General features: G+C 51.3%; 1 protein-coding gene across 3 annotated transcripts in view; it reads left to right on the plus strand.

Moving 5' to 3' along the window:
* LOC139050495 (uncharacterized) overlaps nt 1-20,513 on the plus strand; it is a 167,028-nt gene that overhangs the window by 48,978 nt on the left and 97,537 nt on the right. For all 3 annotated transcript variants that reach the window (XM_070526939.1, XM_070526940.1, XM_070526941.1), the window contains exon 7: nt 1,627-1,758. In XM_070526939.1, the coding sequence (XP_070383040.1) occupies nt 1,627-1,758 (132 nt within the window). The remainder of the gene's footprint in view (nt 1-1,626; nt 1,759-20,513) is intronic.

Consider the following 20,513-nt stretch of genomic DNA (forward strand, 5'->3'; position numbering starts at 1 on the left):
TTTTCGAATGCGATGCACAATTTGACGTTGCAGCTTACGCATTTGTGCAAGTTATTTTATATTTGGACGCGTAAATTTGACTATTTAGCCAAACATCAATAACGCGAAAAATTGAACAGCGTGCGCAGGGCGACTACTAATCAAACGCTGTTGGTCCCATCATCGTGTCTTGTAGCGCCCCCCCCCCTTTTTTTTACAACAGCACGGCCTCCATTAGCTGGGTCATACGCTATACGAAACCTCCTGAGTGATGTCGTTTTCCTTGTGTTGCCGAATAGGTCATGCCTGCGACTGCGATGTTATGCCGAATTTGCTTTAACCGTTTCCCAATCTGTGCAACCCCTACAGATCTGAAGTTGGCTTGCTCTGCTCTCTACAAAAACGCGCAGTAAAACAAGAGGACCTGAATATCATGAGTGAACCTTATATGTGATTTTGAGCGCCTAAGTTCTTTATCAAATCAAAACTTTTTATGCCCTTTTTGCGGGGCACTGCCGCGCTTCTCGGTCGGCTTCCTGCCGCATTATATGGGCTGGCGCTAAAAATCTTCATTGTAAAATGGGCTAATTTTCGAGATGGCGTTATTAAAATTGGCCTGATTTGGGATATAGTGTAATCCGCAGTGGCGAGGATAACGTGAGCCATTTTGGTGGGGGCTTTGCCGTATCAATAATTTACCGAGCAGGTAAATAACATCTTGCTTCAAATCACGTTGCCGAGCATGAACAGGTTACGGGAATTAAATAACCGCTTCACGCCAGCTTCGCTTTAGCGTATACTGCAAATATCTTGGACCTACAGGAGATGTTGAATTGTCGAAACCTGAAGCTGCAATTAAAGCTACTTGCGCTATAACATGACAAGACTTAACTTGGGCGCTCATACAGCTGAAGCACATCAACTCACGTGACATCAATCCCAATATTTTATAAGGAATCGCAATCTTCTCAGTGCCGTTTATGCACACATAGTAAGCATTCCACGCCAGCTGCCTTGAATATGCAAGGTGGCTACACACAGCGACCCTTTATGAGAGTAGTTCTACTGACTTTTGCCGCAATATCTTGTAGCTGAACATACGCCATGATTGGCAGTTCGGAGCACACACGAGTCCATACGTTACGCACAAGGAACGATTTACCTAGAAGTACTGCCTTATGTGCCCGTCTGGAACTCGTCGTATAGCGTACAGAACAAGGCCCTTTATTACTGCATGTCCCTATGCTAGATAATAAACTCCCTCGGCATTGAAAACTGAAATACCACAATTACATCAAAATGTCCTAATGAGATAGTCGCTCGGTGCAATGGCGACCGTACTAAAGGCTCTCATCATGTATTTAAAGCCGTCTGTGCCAGTGGTGGCTCAGCGGCTTCCACTATACCGCGCATGTCGCTTTTTGTATAAGCCGAACTCGGACTCACGGCCTAAATTCTGAGAGCGTTTCCTTCATTCCTCTTCAGGGATTATGTAACTGTTTAATCTCAGGCAATACCATTCGTCTTTGCTCGACCCAATAGCAAAAATGTCAAACATCGTAGTCACGTGGGGCTAGAGAGGGCAAATGGAGCCGAAACCTTTGTTATATTACAATATGCGACCCATTGTGGCCTGTTTCTCCGCAGTTGGTGGTGGCAGCACCGTCGATGGCACGGATGCCGACATCAACAGCGACCCACTCGCAAATCCGCGTCCCTCGGCAGCAAAGCACCCAATGCCAACCACCCCACAACAGATATCTTCCACCCCACCCATCGGTAGGTGTCTTTTTGTTGTCGAAATGTGTTAACAATGCTTGATTACATGGTAATTTCACTCCTTGCTTTTTTTTCTACAAGAGTGGTTCAAGGGGGCTGCAGATTAAAAACATCCATGCCTTAAGCGTTTAGAGAAGATTTGGATTGAGTGCAGTTATGAAAATGACCATGTCAACCTTTGAAAACCGTAGCACACTCCTCATTGACTTCAGCTGTAACGTCAGTCTCAAGACATTCTTCCTTTTCTAGCGATAGCCATATTACGCCAGGTTTTCGCCGCTTCGCCGTCGCCGCACTTTGAGCCGTGGTCGCACTGTGATGTGACACCAGAGCCCTCGATCCTCCAATTATTCGGCTCGTCGCGGACGCCACGCGGCCACCGCTCTTGCCATTGGGCGCTCGCTGCGCCCTCTGTATGACGTCACACCCCTCGCTTCGCAGCTGTGATAAACGGGAGTATAGAAGGGGAAAGCTCGCGTCGCTGCCGCCATAGATGAGGCCGCACTATCGATGGTGAGAAGTAGGCCAGCACTAAGATTAATAACATGTCTAACTACAAGCGAAGCATAAGCGCAGCTGGGGTTTTAGCTATCGCTACTCCACTAGGTTTAACCAGAGCTAAGGCACATCCAATTTTTAAAAATCTATAATACTCATAGTAGTGAAAATCAAGTGATGGATAGTAATATAACCTTACATATGCTCTAGGAATGGCCCTGGAACATAATGGTCCTAAATATCATGGCTCTGACAAAGTTCTTATTTCCACTATTCGCTTGAGCTAATAACACTCTTCTTGCTTTGTGTAAGTTCCGAACAGGCATACAACAACTAGGGACGGAGCTGTTGCCTCTAATTTTCATACCAGCGCTCACAAATTGCTCGTACACTTAAGGAACCGCTTACCTAAACACAATTCTTGTTTTCATAAGCAGATGTCAGTTTTTTAAAGAAGTCCTCAACTACCTTGCGCTGAACTCTCAAAGAGACCTTGGGACGAATATTTTGCCTCCCAAATAAATTGCATTCATCGTGGTTCAAAGGCTTTCTTCGTACTTCTACGGCCGACACGTCACAGTTGTCACGGACCACCACTCAATGTGCTGGCTCATGAACTTTTGTGATCCATCTAGACGGCTTTCGCGCTTGGCCAGTAAATTTCACGAGTAAGATTTCGCTGTGTCGTACAAGGCTGGATGGCGCCATGCTGACGCTGACTGCCTTTCAAGTATGTGAATTGGTTCCACAAACTGTGACGCTGACTACGTTTCTACACAATCTTGCTTCCCTGGCACGTGCTTTGTTTTCCCGACAGCGATGGGTTCAAGGTTCAGAAGCTGAAGTACCCAAGTTTCAGCCATGTTCTTCCGCAACGCGATATTTTGCCCTTGCACGTGGTTTTCGCGTCCGCGAAGGTTTACTCTACAGAAACAACTGATGCATCCATAAGATTGGTGGGGCCGGTGAGCCTTCGTCCTTTTGCTGTACGCATCATGCGCGAAGACCCCACCTCAATCCTCCCGGGACCAGCGCTGTCTCTGTACCGGGCTCGAGAACGCTCGTATTGGCGAAAATGCGTCATATAAGCCAACAATACGTTGCCAGCAGCACTACGTGTATGTGGCATAAACTCGCGAGCAAACATCCTGCCAGTCGACTCCAACCTGTGCTGCCTCCAACCTCCCCTTTTGAGCAAGCTGGCCTTTCCCACGAGCTACCGCGGGTGAAAACTGGATAGCGGTGTGCGTTGACCGCAATACATGTTACTGCGACACGGCAGCCAATGCTGCCCTCTCTCTTTTCTTCATTCGCTTCATAATTCCCCGCCAAGGGCAGCCTCCAGTGTTAGTCAGTGACCGTGGGCCTTGACTGCAGTTCACTGCAGATAAGCTCCTACTCTTGTGAGCTCCTACCTTCTGGCATTCCATGATTTACCATTCACAAACACATGTGCTTACAGAACGTGCCTGCCGAATGCTTATGCTTACAAATTTTTCTCGCATCAAATCATAGGAATTGGAAGGAAATTATTTCGTTTATGACGTACGCTTCCCATCCGGCATGGCACCCGACGACTTGCTACAGCCACATCCTCTCGTGATGAAGAGGCTCGTCGGCTTGCTCGTCTACGCACGCTAGCTTCCCATGAATAATCACAGACACGATACAATTGCTGCCGCTTTGGTGTCATCTGTACAGCTAGTTTTTTGGTCTAGTTGGCGACCCCAGCAAGGAAATGCGGTTTGTGAACACACAAATTAGTGGCGCACTATGATGGCCCTTTTGCCGTGCTCGACCACCTCATCAGGACGAACAATAACAGAGCGAGACTCACCAAAGGGCGACGTTCTGAGCCGACTGAATTTACGCCGGGCTGAAACTATATACCCAGCGCATATCTGAATGACTCGCCCAGAAGGCTGCGTCTTTATTAGTGGCTTTGGTGGGAAATATTATTCTGGCATATTGTGTTGAAATATGCATTTTTACGTGCCAAAACTACGACTTCATTATGAGGCATGCCGTAGCGGAGACCCCAAAAATTTGGACCACCTGGTGTTCTTTAACCTTCACCTGCATCTTGTGTCCTGCCTCAAGCGCTATTAGAAACCCGGGTGCAGCTACCTATTGAGACAACCGTGATATTCGCGGAGGAAATGAGCCGTCTATTCCGCCACGCCGACCCTGAAGTGCCCGAGGAGAAGAAAGTTCGCTTACTCATACGTGGTGTGAAAGAGGAACGTTTTGCCAGAATGGTACGAAGCCCTACGAAGACCGTCGACGAGCTTCTTCGCGAGGCCACTAGCATCGAGAAGGCACTCGAGATGCGAAACCGACAATTCGACCACTGCAAGAACTCCACAAACTACGCCGGAGTTCCGTCACTGGCCACCGACGACCTGCGCGAGACTATCGGAGTGGTCGTGCGGGAGGAGATACAGAAGCTGTTCCCATCATCACAGCACCAAGTGGCTTCGATTGCCGACGCTGTACGTGAGCAGCTGCAACAACTAGGAGTAGCCTCGGAATTTCCGCAGCCTCAGCAGCCGGCGATGACCTACACCGCTGTCGCCCACCGTCCAGGTCCCCCTCCAAGTCCGCGCCAAGGCCCTGTAACACCGCAATTCCGTCGACCAGCACCGTCACGGCCAGCCAACCCGTCGCCCAGCGCAGCTACCCGAGGAAGATAGACGTTTCGCGTGCTCTTGACCACCGCCCCTCTGCTACCACTGCGGAGAAGCGTGTCACGTCTATAGACGATGGCCATACCGGGAGATGGGGCTGTGAGGTTTCGCCGTCAACGCTCCGCGCCCGCAGCAAGGTGACATCGCGATATCACTCTCGCCATATCGCCGACTACCTCGCCGCTACTCAGCGGAGCTCTCGACGACCGTCGCGTTCGCCATCACCAGGCCGCTACCTGTCGGCGCAGCGCCGACGATACACTGGCCCAGTCCGGGGCCGGTCAGCGAGCCCATATCCGGAAAACTAAAAGCAGCAACTGATGGAGGTGCGGTTGCTGTTCGTCGAACTGACGAAGATCCTCCACCGCCGAAGAAGAGACCGAAGAAACTACCTCGACGACATAACGACACGCTGCCATCCCGACGAAGTCTGTAAGCAAAGAATACGACGACGAAAGATGACCTGACGACGCGACGTTCCAGCTTCAGTTCAACGCGACGCAGCAGTGATCCGACGCCAAGACCTAACTGGAACGCCAGACAAAGAACCACCGACTTCAACGTGCTTCTCCACGGCCACGCAGTTACCGCCTTAGTTGACACAGGGGCCGAATACTCCGTAATGAGTGGACACATCGCCGCCCAGTTGAAGAAAGTTAAAACTGCATGGGAAGGCCCTCAAATTCGAACCGCTGGAGGACACCTCATTACGCCGACTGGAATCTGCACGGCAAGAATAACCGTTCATGACCGGACTTACCCTGACACCTTCATGGTCCTCCAACAGAGTTCACGAGACGTCATTCTCGGCACGGATTTTCTGAACCAATACGGCGCAATCATAGACCTGAAATCAAAATCGATAATTATGTCGCAAGATCAAGCCATACCGCCGGAGAGCTGTCGTAGTCACAATGCCTTGAGTGTTCTCGAAAATGATGTGCACATCCCGCCTCCCTCGAGCACTGTTATTTCGGTCGGCACCGAAATACCCGCTGACGTGGAAGGCGTCATCGAAGGCGACAAACGTCTGCTGCTCGACCGTGAAATTTGCGTTGCCAGAGGAATCGCTCGACTGCACGGAGGAAACACGAAAGTGTTGCGGTCAAACTTCAGCCAGGAGTTCAAGCACATCAACAAGGGCACGACGATTGCATACATCGAGGATATTTTGGAAACCAGCAATGTGTTTGTCCTTTCGGTTTCTGCAGCATGCACCCCGACGACCCTACTTCCCGAACCAGACTTCGACATAAATCCAAGTCTCCCCATGACTAAGCAACAGCAGCTGAGAAGCTTACTTCGACGATAAAAAGAGTGCTTTTCGACGTCATCAAGGATTCTAATCTCGCCAGTCGCAAAGCATCGCATAATAACCGAAGAGTGTGCTCGACAACTTCGCCAGAGCCGTTATCGAGTTTCTACTCGAAAACGTGAGGCTATAAGGCACCAAGTCGTCGAAATGCTCCGAGAGGCCATCATGCAGCCGTACAAAAGCCCGTGGGCATCTCCTGTAGTCTTGGTGAAGAAAAAGGACAAAACACTACGTTTCTGTGTCGATTATCACCGTCTGAACAAGATCACGAAGAAGGACGTATGCCCCCTTACACAAATAGACGACGCATTGGATCGGCTCTGCAGCGTTAAATACTTCTCGTTGACGGACCTCAAGTCTAGCTATTGGCAAATGGAAGTCGACGAAAGAGACCGCGAAAAGACGGCCTTCATCACCCCAGGCGGCCTCTATGAGTTCAAGGTTATGCCATTCGGACTGTGCTCGGCGCCTGCAACGTTCCAGCGCGTGAATGACACGATTTTAGCAGGATTGAAGTGGCAGACCTGTCTCGTTTACTTGGATGACGTCGTCGTTTTCGCCGGAAATTTCGACAATCACCTCAGGCGGCCTGCGACAGTACTAGAGGTCATTAAGTCAGCAGGGCTTACTCTGAAGCCGGAAAAATGGCGCTTACGATGAGCTTCTGTTCCTAGGCCACGTAATCAGCAAATCTGGTGTCCGTCCAGACCCGCAAAAGACAGCTGCCATCGCACAGTTCCTGCAACCCATCGACAAGTAGGCAGTGCGTAGGTTCCTTGGCATGTGTGCCTACTACAGGCGCTTCGTCAAGGACTTTTCACGCATCGCTCAGCCGTTGACACGTCTAGCTAAATGCGATGTTGTGTTCAAGTGGGAAACGCCGCAGGCTGATGCATGCAGTCGCCGCCGGTACTTCCGCACTTCGACGAGTACGCTGATACAGAAATCCATACTGACGCCAGTAGTCTAGGTTTCGGTGCCGTTCTAGTCCAGAGGAGAAACAGAGTCGAAGAGGTGATAGTTTACGCTGACTGGCCACTGTCGAAAGGGGCAGGCAACTATTACACGACCGAAAAAGAATGCTTCGCCATCGTTTGGGCTACAGCTAAATTTAGCCCTTATCTTTATGGCAGGCAACTCAAAGTCGTCAGGGATCATCACACGTGGTGTTTGCTAGCGTATATAAAGGATCCTTCAGGACGACTCGCGAGGTGGAGCCTCAGACTACAAGAATACGACATCACTGTAACCTACAAGTCCAGACAAAAAGACTCCGATCCCGATTGATCCACCGCCGGAAGTTGGCGAGAATAACGACGCCTTCCTTGGAATGATAAGCGCCGAAGACTTCGCTGAACAGCAACGAGCAGACCCGTAGCTAAAAGGCCTCGTCGAATATTTGGAAGGGCGCACCGGCGTTGTCGCCAGGGCATTTAAGCGCGAATTATCTTCCTTCACGCTTCAAAACAATCTACTCGTGAAGAAGAACTTCTCACAAGTCCGCGCTAACTACCTTCTTGTTGTTCCGTCGGCGCTGCATCCAGAAGTACTGCGCGCCCTACATGACGATCCGACCACCGGACACCTCGGCTTCTCCCGGACGCTATCGAGGGCACAAGAAAGATATTACTGGCCACGCCTAACCGCCGACGCTGCCCGTTACGTCAAGACATGCGGAGACTGTCAGTGACGCAAGGCACCACCCAGTAGGCCAGCCGGATTACTACAGCCGGTCAAACCTCCTTGCCTACCTTTTCAGCAGATCGGGATGGACTTGTTGGGACCGTATCCGACGTCAACATCCAGAAATATGGGGATCATCGTGGCGACAGAGTGCCTCATCCGCTTCGCTGAAACTAAAGCTCTGCCGAAAGGCAGCGCAGTCGAAGTGGCAAAATGTTTCGTCAGAAGCCTTCTACTGCGACATGGCGCCCCAGAAGGCCTCATTACCGACAGAGGAACGGCCTTTACAGCGGAGCGCACCCAAGCCATTCTTCCGTACAGTCAGACAAGGCGCGGGAGGACAACTGGCTACCACCCACAGACGAATGATATTACGGAGCGCCTGGATAAAACCTTCGAAGACATGCTAGCAATGTACGTCGACGTTGAACACAAGACTTAGGATGCTGTCCAGCCGTAAGTAACCTTCGCTTAGAACACGGCGGTGCAAGAAACAACACATATCACGCCGTTTAAGCTGGTTTACGGCAGGAACCTGACGACGACGCTCGACGCCATGCTGCCGCACATGCCTGAGGAGGAGAATCTTGACGTCGCTGCCTATTTCCAGCGTGCCGAAGAAGCCCGACAGCTCACCCGCCTACGGATCAAGAACCAGCAGCGTACCGACTGCCGACAGTACCACCTCCGACGCCATTTCGTCGAGTACCAGCTCGGTTGCCGTGTTTGGGTTTGGACCCTATTACGTCGACGAGGACTCAGTGAGAAACTATTGCGATGTTACTTCGAACACTACAAGATAAACCGACGTGTTGTTGAACTGGACTATGAGGTCGTGCAAGACAGCATTTCGCAGTCACAGCGGCGCGGTGCACGATCTGAAGTGGTCCACGTAGTGCGTTTGAAGCCCTTTTACGCACGCTGACCAACTTCCTTAATTGTTTTCTTTGCTATGAGTGGTTTTCTTTATTACTTTCATTTGTTTGCAGCATCGGGTCGATGCTTTTTAAGTGGTGGGTATTGACACGTGTACTTGTCTTTATCGGGCGACACGTTTCACCGCCTAACAAATGCTATCGCGCCAGCATGCAAATGGAGGCGCGTACTGCAAATCCAGTACGCGCCTGCATGTATCGGAAGTTTCTGAAATGATATCGATGGTTCCATTCGCTGTCTGTGACCGAACCTTGTGAAAACTGATTGCATGCGTGCGTGACGCGAATAATGTAGAACTTTGCGGAAGTCACGCGGGTCCCAGCGATTAGTCTGGACCGTTCGGTGATTGATGTACAAAAGGCGACGCGCATGACCCGCTATGATTTTCGACGATCGCCGACTGTGTTCGCCGCTCTCGCTGTGTTTAAGTGTAGCCAGTTTTGTGGGCACAGGCTCGCCTACTAAAAGCTAGTTTTGCCTTTCACAGTATTACTACTGTGTTCTTTGACCGCGCGGGCATTAAAAGCAAGATCATTCGAGGGGCCAGGATGCCTCTGATGACCGAGGAAGAGGCAAAGATCGTCGTCCGGCCCAGGGGAGGCCTGTGTATCAGCAAGTGCAGACCTACCGCAGTCGCCGACGCGATATAGCAGACTGCCACACTCGATTCGGCGTCGCGAGACACCGACACGATGTGTCCCAACTTTCAAGAAAACTTAATGGTGATCACCACACCAAGCAGGGACAACGCTTCACGCTACGTTGGCATCGAGGGCATCTCCGTCGACGGTCAACGTTTCGAGGTGAGCGCTTACGAGTCCGCCCCCCACTACACGTGCAAGGGCGTCATCCGAGGCGTCTCCCTTACCGACGGGCCCGCGCGTATCACCGAAAAACTCGTCAACCCGAGAAATCCCACGGCGCTGGGCGCCAAAAAAATCAAGAACACCGGCACCATGGTGGTCCTGTTCTAGGGGTACACCAAAGGGGTATGGCGGCACTATCGTCAGGTGCACTTTATTTCGCAAGCATAGGTGCGATCTCAAATGCACGCTGTGCGGTGGCGACCACCTTACCGCCGCGAAGGAGTGCAAGCGACGATTTCAGACGCCTTATCTCGTCAGGCGCTGACGGGGAAATGCTCCCACGCCCTCAACGCCGAACATTTCCCGCCCATGGAGGGCGCGAATCAAGCCCGGAATCAAGAATCAAGCCCGGCAAGCCTCGCCTGAACACCAATACGGTCGCCGCCCATCCCGGCCCAAGGGACCTGGACCTCCCCAGGTCTCGCGGCCACTCCAGGGGTGCACCAGGAGCCGCTCCGTGTCCAGGCCCGGGTCGATGTCAAGATCCCGAGTCCAATCCAGATCCAGATACATTTCCAGGGGGCGCCTGGGTTGCACAACCCAGCCAGCATCTGGACCTCCGCCCGCCTCCACACATTTGGGGAAGCAGCCGACCCTCCTTTGGGCCGATCTGGCACGTACCAAGCCCGGTGCCAATATTGAAGCTGCTCAGGCACCTCGTATCTGCCCGCACCTAGAGCAAGCTAGGGACGCGGAAGTCATTCGCTTAGGCAAAAAGAACGACGACCTCAAGAGCACGATCAAGAGGCTAGTTAACGAAATGGCAGAGATTCGGAAACTGGTTTCGAATGCGTCGGATAACGGTGCGCCAGGCAGGGCCACAAAGACTCCAGTCCCAGCCCCAGTAGATAGTACTGTGACGTCCTCCAAACGCAGACCAGTAGTAAAACAAACAGGTGAATCGGGAGCGTTGTCCGTAGAAGTGAGCGAGATTCAGCAAACTCTCATTGGGCTGGTAGATGGCCTCAAACAGGTCACTGCTAGCTTCAGTTGTCTCACCCATAACGTTCGTCAAATACAGGTTACACTCGGAGACCCCAACATGGGCCTTGGAGCTCTCGCTGATCGCATCGACGCCATTGAGGCGCGAATGGCTGAAGCTAAAGCCATACTAAAGCCATACTAAAGGAAGCTAGACTTCAGTATCCAACCAGAGCGGCGACAGGAGGACCCAGTCTTTGCGCAGCCCTAACTACCCGTTAGGTGGTAGTCCATCCGGCCCGCTATAATGGATAGGTCCAAAGAGAGTTTTCGCATTTAGCAATGGAACTGCAGGGTGTATTCTAGCAAAAAAGCCGCTCTGCAGCAGTTCTTCAGACAATTCGCTGACAAACCTGAAGTCATTGCTCTCAGGAAACATTAGTCTCCGCCGCCTCGCTCCAGGGCTACAGGGTCGAGTCGGGCCTGCCCGGGGGGGGCGAGGGATTTGCACCTTGATTGATAAAAGGCTGTCTCATCTCACCCACGAACTCAAGCAGGCGAGTGGTAGAAAGTAATATGTCATGTGAGAGTTCCTGCTCCACGTACCACAGCATAATCAGTGCAGAAACAGCGTGTTCGCCCTCAATATCTACAGCAACCCCAGGAACTCGCACCAGTGGTTCAAGACCATCCTCAAGAAAGCGACCGACTTGGCCGGCCCTGGACCCTTGGTCGTCGTCGTTGACTTGAACGAACCATACAGTATCTGGGGTCAGTTTACGACACTACCAAGGGGCGCATTCTGTGGCAATACTCCAGCGTGATGGACCTCACTCTGGTCACTGACAAGAATTTTCCTACGCGCATCGGCAACTCCGTCACCCGGTACTCGACAGCCGACCTTGAGTTCGTCAGGAACGTTGAGGACGTGGGCTGGGAGTACAAAGCCATAGAGTTCGGCAGCGACCGCTACATTCTCGAGACCAACTTCAAGGTGTCCCGGAGTAGGATCAAGGAATTCACGTTTATCGATTGGGACCGCTTTCGCAAGATTTGCGAAGTACCCGGCAGAGCCAGGGCAACCAGCACTCTCGAAGAGTGGTGCGAAGGCGTCTGGAACAACGCTTCCGCGGCTACCAAGAAAGTGGAAACCGATGCTACCAAGAACGTGGAAACCAATCTCGACGTCGAGCAGATGGACAGCGGATTTACCCACATGATCGAGGCCAAAAACTCCTTGCTCCGCCGATGGAAGGGTAAAAGGCTCAATCGCAGACTTCGAAAAAAGATGTCGGAGCTCAACAAGGTCATCGATGACCACTGCAAGGTGCTATGCCAACAGCATTGGGACGAGCTCTGCGAATCCATCGAAGGACAAATGCGCAACAGCGAATCCTGGGGTATGCTGAAGCACCTTCTCGACCAAAGCGGCTCAAAGTCAAATCAGAGGGATACGTGGGCCCGGTCCCTTCACGAAGCCACCAGGTATCACACGGTCGATGAGCTCGTCTCAAACTTCGTACAGAAGTACTTACCCGTCCGCCGCCACGGAGATCCAGTGACCCAGCTCCAGGACTACCGAGGCCCTCCACGCCCCGAGCTCGACGAAGACTTCGCCGTTGCCGAAGTCAGACAGGCCATCTTCGCACTCAACCGCAAGTCTGTGCCGGGTCCAGACGGAGTCACCAACAGAATATTGAGAAACCTCGAGGACACGTCGATCGTCTTTCTGACTGACAAAATCAACGAGTCCTGGAATAACGGCGTTGTTCCTGCAGTATGGAAGATGGCCTGCACGGTGCTCATTCCCAAGCCCGGCAGGGCCCCGAACATAGAGAACATCAGGCCGATTTCTCTAACCTGCTGCTTCAGCAAGGTCATGGAGCATGTCGTCCTCAACAGGGTCAACGGGTACCTCGAAGACAACGAGGTTTACACGTACAACATGATGGGCTTCCGCACCGGACTCTCAGTGCAGGATGCAATGAAGCTAATACAGCATCAGATTATGGATGGCCATTCCAGAGACGTCAAGGCTTGCTCACTCTGGACCTCGAGAAAGCTTTCGACAACGTGCTCCACAGCTTCATCGTAAAGACCATTTCAGACCTGGTTTTCGGTTGCAGGTTCAATAGCTACGTCAGCTATTTTCTAACGGACAGGAAGGCCGAGCTTCGCATTGGGGATTTCCGCTACAACGATGTGCCCCTCGGAGGGCGGGGCACTCCTTAGGGCGCCGTCATCTCACCCACACTGTTTACCATGTGTATGATTGGTTTTTCGGAGAGGTTGGCACGCGTAGAAGGCGTCAAGCACATCATATACGCCGACGACCTCACCTTATGGTGCTCCAGCGGCTGCGAGGGCAGAGTAAAAACATTCATGCAGGAGGCGATCGACCTGATAAAGGAGTATCTCCACCCCACCGGACATCGATGCTCCCCCGCCAAATCGGAGCTTCTGCTTTGCAGAAAACAGAAGGGTGGCAGACCCAAAGATTGGAAGCCAGTCTCTGAAAGCAGCATCAGGCTTCGCACTTGTGACGGGGGGGGGGGGGGGATGATACCCAGGGTCGACGTTATTCGGGTCCTGGGTATTTTTGTGGAATTGTACCGCGGGAACGGAACGGCTCGACGCAAGATCATCGCAAAGATGGACAGCGCTTTCCGCCTAGTTCGCAAAATAGCAAAGCGGCACCGAGAAATGAAAGAAAACAATATTCTCAGGCTTATCAATGCCTTCGTACTATGTCACTTTAGGTACACAATTTCGATGCACAAATGGCTCATAGCGGAGCGACACAACCTCAACGCTCTCATCCGCAAAGTGGTCAAGAGGGCTCTCCGGCTACTCATCAGAACCCATACCGAGGATCTCCTCAATCTGGGGGTGCATAACAGTGCCGAGAGATTGTCGAAGCCCAAGAATGCGCGCTACTCACTCGCCTGAGCACCACAGCGGCAGGTAAACACATCCTCCAAGAGCTGGGTTACCACCTTCGGCATTCCCTATGGTCAGTACCCCGATTGCCAGATGCATTCGAGACAAGTTCGAAGTGGCCCCTGTGCCTCGAAACGCCCATCCCGTCCATAACGAGAGCAGATGCAAGGCCAGAGCAGCAGCCATCCTCCAACAGATCAAGCAATGAGACTGAGCAAGCTTCATCGCTTCATGAGCAGCTTCATGTATCCGTGTCTGTCCGTTCTTCACGAGGCTTACCCGGACGTGTATCGCGACGACGCCTGCCCCTCCTGCGGGCAGACCTCCACTCTAGCGCACATGCTCTGGGAGTGCTGGTCGACATACCCCAAGTTCATTAAGGAGGAGTGGGACTCGCTTCTGCGTAGCCCCGCTCTACAAAAGCAATCTTGGCTGTCCGGCGGGCCCGCCACCGGGCCGGTGGGCTAGACCTGCCGGTCCCGACGTGGGAATAGCCGAGTTAACGACATGTTGGCGTCCTCGCCACACATGCAATAAAGTTTCTTCACTCACTCACTCACCACGTGACAATACACAGTGTAAGGATTGGGAGGTCAGTCCCACCACTCGTAACCAGTTGCCAAGATTAGAGTCGGGCATGAATTAGATAGTAGGTGGCCCATGCCGTTCTTCAACTTATCCACGCTGAGGACGTTGTTGAAGGAAAGGACTGCTTCTCACTGAGAACGAAGAATATGGGTTTATTTACAGTATCTACATAAGGACGTTGCAGTTCACCAGTCTAGCATGACTGCGAGAGAACGTACCCTGAGCAGCCGCGCAACAGCGGCTTATAAACACTCGGTCCTCCCTGGAAATCTAGGTGAGAGAACCGTTCCACCAGACATCGCAGACGAGCCGCCTTTGAGCAGGACGGCACACACACACTTCCGCACGAAGTCAGACGGCCTTCGCTGAACTCGGGTCTTAAGTCAGGAACGGTGAATGGGACAAGGCCTCCAAATACGTTCCCTCGGGAACTCCCATGCTCTTGGCAGACCGGGTCGCCGGTGGCGTGTTCAGTCACAAAGCCTGGCTCGTCGAACTCCTCTCGGCAATACCGCGACGAAGAGTCGAGGACGCGGCGTATTGTCCTCCGCACACAGTAGACTTAGTGTCGCCATTTGGCTAGAGGATGATGGTAGCTTTCCAGAAAAAGTGGATGCCGCTCTCGCACCTGTCTAGCAAAACTTGCACCTCAGCAGGCCGTTCTTAACTGCGATTCCATGGCCCGGAAAATCTCGACTGTCCAGCTCTAACAACCGCTGCGCAGGTAGAGAACGGCTTTCGGCCAGGTGGTGAGGCCTTGGCTCGCAACGACCACTTGTGTAATGATGTCACCACCCCAAAACATCCAACAAGGACAGGCAACTGCAAAACGAACCCCACAATACGGCTCTGCGTCGGGATAACGTATATAGGATTTCACTTTAGACCCGATAGGCGTCAAAGAAATTATAGGCGCAGAAACAAAAAAAGATGCTGCATTTCTCTATGCCAATTTTTGAAGCAATTTTGTGCTGACAAATTTAGCAATCATGGAGGGAATCCTGCTAAATGAGATGGGATCTTCTTGGCTGAACAAAATTAGCAATAATATCCCTAAAATTTATGCAGAACTCTTCAACGCAGAATTCAATTTGGCCTGCTCAAACCATCCGCATTGCTATTCAAATTTCTCTTCCTATACCTGACGGAGAAGTACTCTGAGAGTGAGGCTCCGTCGGAGCAAGTGGTCATTTTTGTGTGATTTTTATTGAGCCAGGTCACGGGACAGTGGTCGGTCTCGAAGATGAACTTCGCTCTGTACAAGTAACACGACAACTTCTGGGAGGCCCAATCTAAACAAGCGCATTCCTTCTCTGAAGCGCTGTAGACTTCCTCTCTTACATTTAGTTTACGGCTGATAAAGAGGATCGGATGCTCCTCGTTATCGTCGCTGACCTGACTAAGTACCACGCCCATACCTCTGTCACCTCCATCGCATTGAACTATGAATTCCTTTGTGTAGTCTGGCACGCGCAGCACAGGACGAGAAACCAATAGCGTTTTCAAACTTTTGAAAGCGTTCTCTTTGTCATTATCCCAGTGTATGCTACTCGGCGCTACCTTTCGTAGGGCGTCGGTTAATGGACTTGCCATTTGCGAGTAATTCGGAATGTACCGTTGATAGTACGCCACAAGTCCCCAAAATGAACCAAGGTCTGCTTTCGTGCGCGGCTGAAAAAATTCTTCAACCGTAGCTACCTTCAGCTCGGCCGGTCATCTTGGGCCCTGGCCCTGGCATTGACAACGTGGCCCAGATAAGTAACATGCGAACAACCACATCTACACTTTCCCGCTTTTATTGTTAAGCCGGCTCCCCTCAACCGTGAGAACACCCGTTTGAGGTGCCATACATGTTGTTCCCAGCTGTCCGCAAAAATTGCTACAACATCAAGATATGGCAAGGCGAACTCCTGCAAGTCATTCAGGAAAATATCCATTAACTTGGAGAAGCTAAACGGCGCGTTCTTCAGCCCGAAGCTGAGTGCGAGAGGGCGAAAAGTGCCTACAGGTGACATGAATGTGGCATAGCGGCTGGCACTTCTATAGTTGAAATGTATTGCTGGCAGATCTATAGTTGAAATGTATTTGCCAGCGCTGACTCTTTCAATTCATTCCTCAATGTTGGGTACGGGTACAGCTGATTCCTAGTGATGGCATTTAACTTCCTATAGTCAACACACGGACGAAGATCCTTGTTAGCGGTTTGTACCAGTATCGGCGGTGACGTGTAGTCACTCTCAGCGGGCTCAATAACTCCCAACTCTAGCAAGCGCTGCATCTCTGCCTCCATAATTTCTCTCTGTCTTGGAGACATGCTGTAAAGCTTCGATGTGACGGGTTCGGTTGATGTCAGCTCTATTTTATGCGTTATTAGTTCGTTTCTACCTGACCGATCGCTGAATCTGTCGAGATATTCCCCTAACACCCCTTTTAGCTCTTCTAGCTGCTCGGGTCTTAGAGCGCTCGTGTTACCGAATGTTTTATTACTTCTTCTCGGCCGATTTCAGAGTTGGAGGTCGCCTTATACTCCTTAAACTTTGTACTAGTGCTATCCTGCCCTTTGATGGTATAGTTAACGACTTCACTCCACTCTATATACGCCTTCATGAAATTGCAGTGATATATCCTTACCTCCTTCCTGCGACGGGGCAATTTCAGAGCATAGTTAGTATCTGAAAGATTATGCAACAATTTAACGGGCCCATCCCAGTGAACTTCAAGCTTGTTCTTTCTTGAAGGTTTGAGGATCATTACCTGGTTTCCGGGGTTAAACGTACGAAGCCTCGCATTCTTCTCGTAATAGAATTTGGCGTTCTTTTGAGCTACTCCCATGTTCTTTTCGACTAGGTCTTGGGTTGCGCTTAGCCGTTCCAGCAGATTTAGCACGCATTTAACTACTGTTGGACTCTCTCCTCTTTCATCCCACATCTTTCTTAACATTTTTAGTGGAAAACGGAATGTCTTCTCTTATACTAGTTCTGCTGGCGAGAACCCCGTAGCCTAATGTGGAACCGTTCGCAAAGCAATCAAAGTTGCCGGCACACAGTTCTCCCAGTCCTCCTTGTGCTCGTTACAGAGCGCACGCAAAACTCGCTTAAGCACTCAGTGCCACCTCTCTACACTGTTTTGACTGAGTGTGATAGACGGAACTGTGAATCAAATTTACGCAGCGCTTTTGCAACCATGTGGAGGTCAGTGCGCTGGTGAATACTCACCCTTGATCCGCCTGAATTTAGGCTGGAAACCCAACTCGTCCATATACTGCGAAAGCGCGTCTACTACTTCGGTGGAGCTGAGCTCTTTCAGAGGGATTGCTTCTGGAAGCTTCGTACCCGGACACAGCTTGAGCAGGCACGCTACAGCGGTTTATAAACACGCGGTCCTCCTTCACTCTCTAGGGGAGACAGCCGCTCGACCAGGCATCGTAAACGAGCCGCCTATGTGCGGGAGGGCACACACACACACTTTCGCACAGGTTCACGGTTCCCAACCAAGGTCAGGCGGTCTTCGCAGAACTCGGGGTTTACTTCAGGAACGGTGCGTGGGAAGGGGCCTCCGAAGCCGTTCTCTCGGGACCTCCCTTGCTCATAGCAGACCGGGTAGCCGGTGTCGTCTTCCAGCACAAAGCCTGCTTCGTCGAACTCATCTCGGCTCCTGCGACGGAGAGTTGAGGTCGCGCGTATTGTTCTGCACACAGTCGACTTAGTGACGCCGTGGCTAGAGAGTTGTGGCGGCTTTCCAGGAAAAGTGTGACGGCGCTGTCGCAAGTGGCTGGCAAAACATGCACCTCAGCAGGCCGTTCTTAACACCCTGTTCTTTGAGTGCAGCAGCGCGATGTACTTTGCACAGTGACATACACAAGCGGATAAAATGGACGGACGGACGGACACACTGACACAGACAGACAGACAGACAGACAGACAGACAGACAGACAGACAGACAGACAGACAGACAGACAGACAGACAGACAGACAGACAGACAGACAGACAGACAGACAGACAGACAGACAGACAGACAGACAGACAGACAGACAGACAGACAGACAGACAGACAGACAGACAGACAGACAGACAGACAGACAGACAGACAGACAGACAGACAGACAGACAGACAGACAGACAGACAGACAGACAGACAGACAGACAGACAGACAGACAGACAGACAGACAGACAGACAGACAGACAGACAGACAGACAGACAGACAGACAGACAGACAGACAGACAGACAGACAGACAGACAGACAGACAGACAGACAGACAGACAGACAGACAGACAGACAGACAGACAGACAGACAGACAGACAGACAGACAGACAGACAGACAGACAGACAGACAGACAGACAGACAGACAGACAGACAGACAGACAGACAGACAGACAGACAGACAGACAGACAGACAGACAGACAGACAGACAGACAGACAGACAGACAGACAGACAGACAGACAGACAGACAGACAGACAGACAGACAGACAGACAGACAGACAGACAGACAGACAGACAGACAGACAGACAGACAGACAGACAGACAGACAGACAGACAGACAGACAGACAGACAGACAGACAGACAGACAGACAGACAGACAGACAGACAGACAGACAGACAGACAGACAGACAGACAGACAGACAGACAGACAGACAGACAGACAGACAGACAGACAGACAGACAGACAGACAGACAGACAGACAGACAGACAGACAGACAGACAGACAGACAGACAGACAGACAGACAGACAGACAGACAGACAGACAGACAGACAGACAGACAGACAGACAGACAGACAGACAGACAGACAGACAGACAGACAGACAGACAGACAGACAGACAGACAGACAGACAGACAGACAGACAGACAGACAGACAGACAGACAGACAGACAGACAGACAGACAGACAGACAGACAGACAGACAGACAGACAGACAGACAGACAGACAGACAGACAGACAGACAGACAGACAGACAGACAGACAGACAGACAGACAGACAGACAGACAGACAGACAGACAGACAGACAGACAGACAGACAGACAGACAGACAGACAGACAGACAGACAGACAGACAGACAGACAGACAGACAGACAGACAGACAGACAGACAGACAGACAGACAGACAGACAGACAGACAGACAGACAGACAGACAGACAGACAGACAGACAGACAGACAGACAGACAGACAGACAGACAGACAGACAGACAGACAGACAGACAGACAGACAGACAGACAGACAGACAGACAGACAGACAGACAGACAGACAGACAGACAGACAGACAGACAGACAGACAGACAGACAGACAGACAGACAGACAGACAGACAGACAGACAGACAGACAGACAGACAGACAGACAGACAGACAGACAGACAGACAGACAGACAGACAGACAGACAGACAGACAGACAGACAGACAGACAGACAGACAGACAGACAGACAGACAGACAGACAGACAGACAGACAGACAGACAGACAGACAGACAGACAGACAGACAGACAGACAGACAGACAGACAGACAGACAGACAGACCAAGAACGCTAGTGCCATTAAAGGTCTATGTTATTGTAGTGCTTATTTTTTCGGTTACCCACTTGTGGGCAGCCGGGAAACCTTTGTGTAACTGTGATTAAAGAACGCCTTTTGGCGAACCGAATAAATTTTTTCTTTACATAGTCCTTTTTGTTCCATTTCGGCCCCATTGAAAAATTCCTCAAGCTGCTTTTAAGCAGAAAGGCACTTGAAATATTCTGCGCAAGATCTCTCAAGCGGATTGCTGCTTACAAGACAGCGTCTTGCGACGTTGGCAAGGGAAATTTGTGAAGTGGACAAGGTAACAATTTCTATGGGAGAATTAATTTCACCCAATGAGATGTATGCAGGGGGGGTACGCTGGTGAACGCTGGAAGCTCTCCCTAACATTGAGATTAATATTTACCGAAAAATATCGAAAAGCCTATTGTGGCCTATTGTGGCACGTTCAAGTCCATCTTGTGGCTGCAGCCACAAGATGGACCTTGAACGTGCGCGCTCTTCATGCACGCGTGTGATGTCATCGCCCCCCTTTATGTTCTATGGCCCCATGCCTGGAAAAGGCTATCACCAGCACTGAGCCGTCGCCATTATTCAGTCGCAAAGTGAAGCGCGATGGCGTTCAGCCAATTTCGCTGCAAATATGCGGCCACCTTCCATTGCCATACCTGGGAACGGAAATGCACTGGCTGCGTGTAGCGCTGGCCGAGTGCTACTTTTCTGAAACGAGGTAGCTGTTACAGCGGGGGCAAAAGTACTCTTGCCGAAACGCTGGGATTTGTGGAGT

This window comes from Dermacentor albipictus, chromosome 10 (genome assembly GCF_038994185.2).
Source record: "Dermacentor albipictus isolate Rhodes 1998 colony chromosome 10, USDA_Dalb.pri_finalv2, whole genome shotgun sequence".
Classification (NCBI taxonomy): Eukaryota; Metazoa; Arthropoda; class Arachnida; order Ixodida; family Ixodidae; genus Dermacentor; species Dermacentor albipictus.